The sequence below is a fragment of the Oncorhynchus keta genome, chromosome 29 (assembly GCF_023373465.1).
Source record: "Oncorhynchus keta strain PuntledgeMale-10-30-2019 chromosome 29, Oket_V2, whole genome shotgun sequence".
NCBI lineage: Eukaryota > Metazoa > Chordata > Actinopteri > Salmoniformes > Salmonidae > Oncorhynchus > Oncorhynchus keta.
The window spans coordinates 1664332-1674072 of NC_068449.1; the positions used below are offsets into that span (position 1 = coordinate 1664332).

At 45.7% G+C, this 9741-nt stretch overlaps 1 protein-coding gene across 50 annotated transcripts in view; it reads right to left on the reverse strand.

Annotated features, from left to right (window-relative positions):
* The window catches only part of actn1 (actinin, alpha 1), a 114048-nt gene extending 107284 nt beyond the window's left edge, over positions 1-6764 (reverse strand). For 49 of the 50 annotated variants that reach the window (XM_052485536.1, XM_052485530.1, XM_052485537.1 and 46 more), the window contains exon 1: positions 6334-6764. In XM_052485536.1, coding sequence (XP_052341496.1) covers positions 6334-6450 — 117 coding nt within the window. In that variant the 5' untranslated portion in view covers positions 6451-6764. The remainder of the gene's footprint in view (positions 1-6333) is intronic. The other variant, XM_052485543.1, reaches the window with a different exon arrangement.
* Positions 6765-9741: the final 2977 nt, after the last annotated feature.

Below are 9741 nucleotides of genomic sequence, written 5' to 3' on the forward strand. Positions count from 1 at the left end.
GTGCTCCCATCCCTCCCAGTGTGCTCCCATCCCTCCCAGTGTGCTCCCATCCCTCCCAGTGTGCTCCCACCCCTCCCAGTGTGCTCCCATCCCTCCCAGTGTGCTCCCATCCCTCCCAGCGTGCTCCCACCCCTCCCAGTGTGCTCCCACCCCTCCCAGTGTGCTCCCATCCCTCCCAGTGTGCTCCCACCCCTCCCAGTGTGCTCCCATCCCTCCCAGTGTGCTCCCATCGTGCTCCCATCCCATAATGTTTTTAGTCTAGTCAGAGCTCCAAACAATAACCCACTTCTCTCTCTCTTTGTGTTCAGAAACACATGATACAATTAGGAATCTGGTGATGTGTGACCATACAGAGCAGTCAAGCCACTGAGGAGGGATGAGCCCTGAGGGGTTCTCCCCCCCAAAACACAAACTCCAACAGAGTACGACTCCACTCACTCAAAACACAAACTCCAACAGAGTACCTCCACTCACTCAAAACACAAACTCCATCAGAGTATGACTCCACTCACTCAAAACACAAACTCCATCAGAGTATGACTCCACTCCTCAAAACACAAACTCCATCAGAGTACGACTCCACTCCCAAAACACAAACTCCATCAGTGTGACTCCACTCACTCAAAACACAAACTCCATCAGAGTATGACTCACTCATCCACAACTCCATGTTTTTAGTCTCCATCAGAGCTCACTCAAAACACAACAATAACCCACTCACTCAAAACACAAACTCCATCTCTTTGACTTCACTCAAAACACAAACACCAACAGATGACTCCACTCACTCAAAACACAAACTCCATCAGAGTATGACTCCACTCACTCAAAACACAAACTCCATGTGACTCCACTCACTCAAAACACAAACTCCATCAGAGTATGACTCCACTCACTCAAAACACAAACTCCATCAGAGTATGACTCCACTCCTCAAAACACAAACACCAACAGAGTACGACTCCACTCACTCAAAACACAAACTCCAACAGAGTACCTCCACTCACTCAAAACACAAACTCCATCAGAGTATGACTCCACTCACTCAAAACACAAACTCCATCAGAGTATGACTCCACTCACTCAAAACACAAACACCAACAGAGTACGACTCCACTCACTCAAAACACAAACTCCATCAGAGTACGACTCCACTCACTCAAAACACAAACTCCATCAGAGTACGACTCCACTCACTCAAAACACAAACTCCATCAGAGTACGACTCCACTCACTCAAAACACAAACTCCATCAGAGTACGACTCCACTCACTCAAAACACAAACACCAACAGAGTATGACTCCACCCACTGTTTACAGTGCCTTGCGAAAGTATTCGCCCCCCTTGAACTTTGCGACCTTTTGCCACATTTCAGGCTTCAAACATAAAGATATAAAACTGTATTTTTTTGTGAAGAATCAACAACAAGTGGGACACAATCATGAAGTGGAACGACATTTATTGGATATTTCAAACTTGTTTAACAAATCAAAAACTGAAAAAATGGGCGTGCAAAATTATTCAGCCCCCTTAAGTTAATACTTTGTAGAGCCACCTTTTGCTGCGATTACAGCTGTAAGTCGCTTGGGGTATGTCTCTATCAGTTTTGCACATCGAGAGACTGAAATTTTTTCCCATTCCTCCTTGCAAAACAGCTCGAGCTCAGTGAGGTTGGATGGAGAGCATTTGTGAACAGCAGTTTTCAGTTCTTTCCACAGATTCTCGATTGGATTCAGGTCTGGACTTTGACTTGGCCATTCTAACACCTGGATATGTTTATTTTTGAACCATTCCATTGTAGATTTTGCTTTATGTTTTGGATCATTGTCTTGTTGGAAGACAAATCTCCATCCCAGTCTCAGGTCTTTTGCAGACTCCATCAGGTTTTCTTCCAGAATGGTCCTGTATTTGGCTCCAACCATCTTCCCATCAATTTTAACCATCTTCCCTGTCCCTGCTGAAGAAAAGCAGGCCCAAACCATGATGCTGCCACCACCATGTTTGATCAGTGGGGATGGTGTGTTCAGGGTGATGAGCTGTGTTGCTTTTACGCCAAACATAATGTTTTGCATTGTTGCCAAAAAGTTCCATTTTGGTTTCATCTGACCAGAGCACCTTCTTCCACATGTTTGGTGTGTCTCCCAGGTGGCTTGTGGCAAACTTTAAACAACACTTTTTATGTATATCTTTAAGAAATTTCTTTCTTCTTGCCACTCTTCCATAAAGGCCAGATTTGTGCAATATACGACTGATTGTTGTCCTATGGACAGAGTCTCCACCTCAGCTGTAGATCTCTGCAGTTCATCCAGAGTGATCATGGGCCTCTTGGCTGCATCTCTGATCAGTCTTCTCCTTTTATGAGCTGAAAGTTTAGAGGGACGGCCAGGTCTTGGTAGATTTGCAGTGGTCTGATACTCCTTCCATTTCAATATTATCGCTTGCACAGTGCTCCTTGGGATGTTTAAAGCTTGGGAAATCTTTTTGTATCCAAATCCGGCTTTAAACTTCTTCACAACAGTATCTCGGACCTGCCTGGTGTGTTCCTTGTTCTTCATGATGCTCTCTGCGCTTTTAACGGACCTCTGAGACTATCACAGTGCAGGTGCATTTATACGGAGACTTGATTACACACAGGTGGATTGTATTTATCATCATTAGTCATTTAGGTCAACATTGGATCATTCAGAGATCCTCACTGAACTTCTGGAGAGAGTTTGCTGCACTGAAAGTAAAGGGGCTGAATAATTTTGCACGCCCAATTTTTCAGTTTTTGATTTGTTAAAAAGTTTGAAATATCCAATAAATGTTGTTCCACTTCATGATTGTGTCCCACTTGTTGTTGATTCTTCACAAAAAAAAAAAAATACAGTTTTATATCTTTATGTTTGAAGCCTGAAATGTGGCAAAAAGGTCGCAAAGTTCAAGGGGGCCGAATACTTTCGCAAGGCACTGTATGTTTTGGTTGTCAAATCAAATCAAAATCAAATCAAATCAAATTTATTTATATAGCCCTTCGTACATCAGCTGATATCTCAAAGTGCTGTACAGAAACCCAGCCTAAAACCCCAAACAGCAAACAATGCAGGTGTAAAAGCACGGTGGCTAGGAAAAACTCCCTAGAAAGGCCAAAACCTAGGAAGAAACCTAGAGAGGAACCGGGCTATGTGGGGTGGCCAGTCCTCTTCTGGCTGTGCCCGGGTGGAGATTATAACAGAACATGACCAAGATGCTCAAATGTTCATAAATGACCAGCATGGTCGAATAATAATAAGGCAGAACAGTTGAAACTGGAGCAGCAGCACAGTCAGGTGGACTGGGGACAGCAAGGAGCCATCATGTCAGGTAGTCCTGGGGCACGGTCCTAGGGCTCAGGTCCTCCGAGAGAGAGAAAGAAAGAGAGAATTAGAGAGAGCATATGTGGGGTGGCCAGTCCTCTTCTGGCTGTGCCGGGTGGAGATTATAACAGAACGTGGCCAAGATGTTCAAATGTTGTCATATTGTCATATGATTTGTTGTCGTCCCAACTGCTGATACTCGGATCAAGTGCTAGTCTGAACTCTCACCGGATGCCTTTTGTCCCATTGTTTACATGACTGTGGGCGGCCGAGGCCTCTCTTTCTCGGGTCTGCTGACGTGATATGAAAGTAGAGTGATTTATGTTTCTAGAACCGTACTGCAATTGAGAATCGTTTCACGTTTAGATGGGGTATTTTGACTGTTTTTGGCTTCCAGAACCAATTCGCCCTTTAAACATTACATGTGTAACGGGATGTGAAACGACTAGATTAGTTAGCTGTGGTGCAGCGCTAAATAGCGTTTCAATCGGTGACGTCACTTGCTCTGAGACCTTGAAGTAGCGCCCGGGTATGGGCGAGGGGACGATCTAAAGCGACACTGTTACACATGTAAGGTCCTTGGACTAAGTGTAACAGTATAATTTTAAACCGTCCCCACGCCCATACCCAGGCGCGAACCAGGGACCTTCTGCACACATCAACAACAGTCACCCACGAAGCATCGTTACCCATCGCTCCACAAAAGCCGCAGCCCTTGCAGAACAAGGGGAACTACTACTTCAAGGTCTCAGAGCAAGTGACGTAACCGATTGAAACGCTATTTAGCGCGCACCGCTAACTAAGCTAGCTGTTTCACATCCGTTACATAAGGACTAACGTCAGTCTATTTTAGTCCAATACTGGGTTATGGTTTAGCTAAACAAACCATCAGTTCTAGCTTGCTATTAATTATGAATATCGAATTCAACAATGGCAATTATATTTTCTATTTGACATTTGCTTTCAAAAGGCAGCTCTAACATAGAACATGTAAGAATTAACTATAGCCATTCAATTCTACCGCGCTGATATACCGTGCGGTTATAGGGAAATAATGCACGTTCTAGAATGCCCTTCAAGCCAATCAGAAACGAGTATTCAACAATGCCATGGTATAAACAGCTATAATGCATCGCATTACAACTTGTAAGTCCTTGTTTGGTCTTGTTTATATGTCACCTCTACTGAATGCACTTCCTGTAAATATCTAAGGAACATATTGTCATAAACTGAGAACACCAGGGTCTATTTAGTGGTCCCTTCCTTTGCTCTAAACAAACGGTCATATTATTTCAATAAAGGGCCAGCAACAGTACCGGTGGATTCTCATGTATTCCATGGTAGTTGGCTACTATGATAACTACTCTAACAGCACCAACTGCTGTAGTCAGTGCCTCGAGAAAATACTATATTGAGGTAAAAAGACAGGCTTGTGCTAGTTGTTGTCTGCCAGCATCTGTAATTATTTACGTGCGACCCCTAACATCGCATACCTAGCCGCCCCGGAGCTAACCGCCCCGGTGCTCTCACACCGGTCGCCGTGTGGCGGTGACGGCATAATTCAGGAAACTAGAAGCTGAAGTTTCCCAAGCAGGAAAAAAAAAATGAGGAAAGGAAAACGCTTTTCCAACTGCTGCTGCACGAGAAGGGGGACGATTATTACCATTTTAGGGCACGCTCGCTCACATCCAAGCCCTACCCTTCTAACCACACTGCTTACTCAGATTCCACCCCATTTTCTTCACTCTTTTTTTCAATGCAACAAAAAATATATATACATTTAAAGTGTGGGAGAGAAAAAGAGAGCGCTCAAACTGTTTTTTTCACTCATTCTCGATATACTTTCATTTGAACGACTCCATTGCGAAGTCTTTCCCAGTCATACCTGGGCAAATAGCTCTAATCTGAACTAATCATACCCCTCTTACAAAAAAAAAAAAGAAAGCCGTTTTGAAACTGCAATAAAAGCGCAGTATCTGCAGTCGACTGTGGTATTTTTGGACGCAGTAATACTGCACTATAACTTCAGTTACACTGCAAAAGTACGGCAGCAAAATAACGTGTAATTTCGGGATGCAGGATTTGCAGTGTACGTACTGCTGTTACACTGCACTCTGACTGCAAAACTTTTCCTTAAGGGTCTTCAATTATATTATAGGCTTATCAATCCAATGTCGTTTTTATTTAACCTTTATTTAAAGTAGGAAATTCGGTTAAAAAACAAATTCTTATTTACAAGACGGCCTAGGAACACTACCCGTGAGCATCAACTCTAACAAAAACAAGTATGTTCTGTAGTGTAATTGTATGATAAAGTATGCCTGAATCATCACATAGGCCAATTATAATATGGTTGACATCACCAGAAACTATGCGGATAGGAGGGTCTACAATAGAAGGAGAGGAGACGGGAAGAGGAGACACGATACAGCAGGCGCAGGTCTGACATCTGTTGCTCTGCGAGGTGGGCGGGTTATTTCCAGGACTAATAGTTTTTCTAGGGGGGATGGGTATACGGGAGATTAGGCCACTCGTCCGGGCTACAGACAATATGCTGCTTCGATTACAGGCAAACCGGCTGCTTTTACGCGTGATGATAAAACACACATCCTCCACGTAATGTTTATGTCAGTCCAAATCTTCTCGTGGTTCTAGTAGGCTAAACCCTTATTCTGAAGGGGAAAAAAGTGGAGGAATTGTACATTTTTTTTGTTGCGTATCTAACTCAGAGTTTAATAAATGTAGTGTAAAAACCTTAACACAAAAAAAAATAGTAAAAGTCATGGTCCAATATATTTTGGACAATAATAATGTTCCCAAGTTCCAACCATCAAAGAGCCGTATCAATGTCAAAGTAGCCAACAGGTTGACTGCTGCGCTTATGTCCCTCTCATCTCTGCAGCATTCAGAGGTGGAGGTAGAGGCATTCACACACCTCTACCCACCAGGAGGGACTCGGAGCTAGATAGATCACACCGTAAAATGTATTCTATTCACCTTTCTCTGCTGCTTCTCCCACGCCGGGTCCAACAGCATATCCCGGTCCCAGTCATCTTCCTGAGGCATATAATCGTTTTCATCTCCGTCATACGGGTCCATGTCGAAAGTAGGCATGGATTATACTTCCTCGGGTTCCTGTGTTTTACCGGTACGGTACTAGGCGGTGGACCGGAGGTGATGTTGCAGCAGTATGTTGTTACCGTATAGCGCACGACCAAGACGGTGTGGATGAAATTAACGGTCAACACGGGCTTCACTGTATCTCGCTTGCTGCTGACTCTCAGTTTCTCTCGCTCTCTCCGCTAAACTCACACAAAACCCCTCACCTTCTGTCTTTCTTTTTCTATCCAACTATTTTTTTCACCCACCGATCTAAAACGGGTAAGTAGGCAGGTCCTTGAACACTGGCGGAGATAGAAGCTAAACGTTGCTGTAATGAAATGTAATAAAAAAAAGCTAAATGCAACGTCATTGGATACACAGGAGTTCTATGGCCCGCCCACCACCACCAAGTCCAACATAATTGGCTGTAGCAGCTGTCAGTGCAGAGACTTAATGTAGGCTATGTAGTTCTATTAGTATACATTGGGTGCTGTAGACAATCGGAAACTTCGATTCGAGACATTCTAATGTGTTTCCTGTAGTTTGAAACAATGCAAATCTAGACATAAATGCGTAATGCGCGCAAATTCTACCACCCGTATGAGGGTCATTTAGTCTGTGTATACCTACAACAAAAGCGCACCTCCCCCTAGCATACCTGTAGCTAGAGGCTATTTTCTGTTTCAGCGTTTGCCACCTGGAAGAGGAGACCACACCCATCCTCCTCTTCATCTGTCAGAAAGAGAGGTAGAGAGGTGGATAGGAGTTGCAGGCAGGCAGGCAGGCAGAGCCACACGTCCTCTGGGGCTCCATTTACATTTACATTTACATTAAAGTCATTTAAGTCACACGCTCTTATCCAGAGCGACTTACAAATTGGTGCATACACCTTATGACATCCAGTGGAACAGCCACTTTACAATAGTGCATCTAAATCTTTTTAGGGGGGGGGTGAGAAGGATTACTTACCCTATCCTAGGTATTCCTTGAAGAGGTGGGGTTTCAGGTGTCTCCGGAAGGTGGTGATTGACTCCGCTGTCCTGGCGTCGTGAGGGAGTTTGTTCCACCATTGGGGGCCAGAGCAGCGAACAGTTTTGACTGGGCTGAGCGGGAACTGTACTTCCTCAGTGGTAGGGAGGCGAGCAGGCCAGAGGTGGATGAACGCAGTGCCCTTGTTTGGGTGTAGGGCCTGATCAGAGCCTGGAGGTACTGAGGTGCCGTTCCCCTCACAGCTCCGTAGGCAAGCACCATGGTCTTGTAGCGGATGCGAGCTTCAACTGGAAGCCAGTGGAGAGAGCGGAGGAGCGGGGTGACGTGAGAGAACTTGGGAAGGTTGAACACCAGACGGGCTGCGGCGTTCTGGATGAGTTGTAGGGGTTTAATGGCACAGGCAGGGAGCCCAGCCAACAGCGAGTTGCAGTAATCAAGACGGGAGATGACAAGTGCCTGGATTAGGACCTGCGCCGCTTCCTGTGTGAGGCAGGGTCGTACTCTGCGGATGTTGTAGAGCATGAACCTACAGGAACGGGACACCGCCTTGATGTTAGTTGAGAACGACAGGGTGTTGTCCAGGATCACGCCAAGATTCTTAGCGCTCTGGGAGGAGGACACAATGGAGTTGTCAACCGTGATGGCGAGATCATGGAACGGGCAGTCCTTCCCCGGGAGGAAGAGGAGCTCCGTCTTGCTGAGGTTCAGCTTGAGGTGGTGATCCATCATCCACACTGATATGTCTGCCAGACATGCAGAGATGCGATTCGCCACCTGGTCATCAGAAGGGGGAAAGGAGAAGATTAATTGTGTGTCGTCTGCATAGCAATGATAGGAGAGACCATGTGAGGTTATGACAGAGCCAAGTGACTTGGTGTATAGCGAGAATAAGAGAGGGCCTAGAACAGAGCCCTGGGGGACACCAGTGGTGAGAGCGCGTGGTGAGGAGACAGATTCTCGCCACGCCACCTGGTAGGAGCGACCTGTCAGGTAGGACGCAATCCAAGCGTGGGCCGCGCCGGAGATGCCCAACTCGGAGAGGGTGGAGAGGAGGATCTGATGGTTCACAGTATCGAAGGCAGCCGATAGGTCTAGAAGGATGAGAGCAGAGGAGAGAGAGTTAGCTTTAGCAGTGCGGAGCGCCTCCGTGATACAGAGAAGAGCAGTCTCAGTTGAATGACTAGTCTTGAAACCTGACTGATTTGGATCAAGAAGGTCATTCTGAGAGAGATAGCGGTAGAGCTGGCCAAGGACGGCACGCTCAAGAGTTTTGGAGAGAAAAGAGAGAAGGGATACTGGTCTGTAGTTGTTGACATCGGAGGGATCGAGTGTAGGTTTTTTCAGAAGGGGTGCAACTCTCGCTCTCTTGAAGACGGAAGGGACGTAGCCAGCGGTCAGGGATGAGTTGATGAGCGAGGTGAGGTAAGGGAGAAGGTCTCCGGAAATGGTCTGGAGAAGAGAGGAGGGGATAGGGTCAAGCGGGCAGGTTGTTGGGCGGCCGGCCGTCACAAGACGCGAGATTTCATCTGGAGAGAGAGGGGAGAAAGAGGTCAGAGCATAGGGTAGGGCAGTGTGAGCAGAACCAGCGGTGTCGTTTGACTTAGCAAACGAGGATCGGATGTCGTCGACCTTCTTTTCAAAATGGTTGACGAAGTCATCTGCAGAGAGGGAGGAGGGGGGGGGATTCAGGAGGGAGGAGAAGGTGGCAAAGAGCTTCCTAGGGTTAGAGGCAGATGCTTGGAATTTAGAATGGTAGAAAGTGGCTTTAGCAGCAGAGACAGAGGAGGAAAATGTAGAGAGGAGGGAGTGAAAGGATGCCAGGTCCGCAGGGAGGCGAGTTTTCCTCCCAAACCTTTTCACAAAGGCCCCCCCTTCCAGCATTTGGGAAATGTTTTATTTCAGTAGCTTGGTTTCCATCCAATTGGTGACCGATTTTTATGCAAATATTGTCAAATCTGCATAAAAACAATTTCTTACGAGAGATGTTTTTCTATCAAATTGACTTATTTAATAAAAGGATGTGTGTGATGACATAGTGCACATAATAAAACGGTTTGTGATGACATAGTGCACATAATAAAAGGATGTGTGTGATGACATAGTGCACATAATAAAATTGTGTGTGATGACATAGTGCACATAATAAAATGATGTGTGTGATGACACAGTGCACATAATAAAAGGCTGTGTGTGATGACATAGTGCACATAATAAAAGGATGTGTGTGATGACACAGTGCACATAATAAAAGGCTGTGTGTGATGACATAGTGCACACAATAAAAGGATGTGTGTGATGACATAGTGCACACAA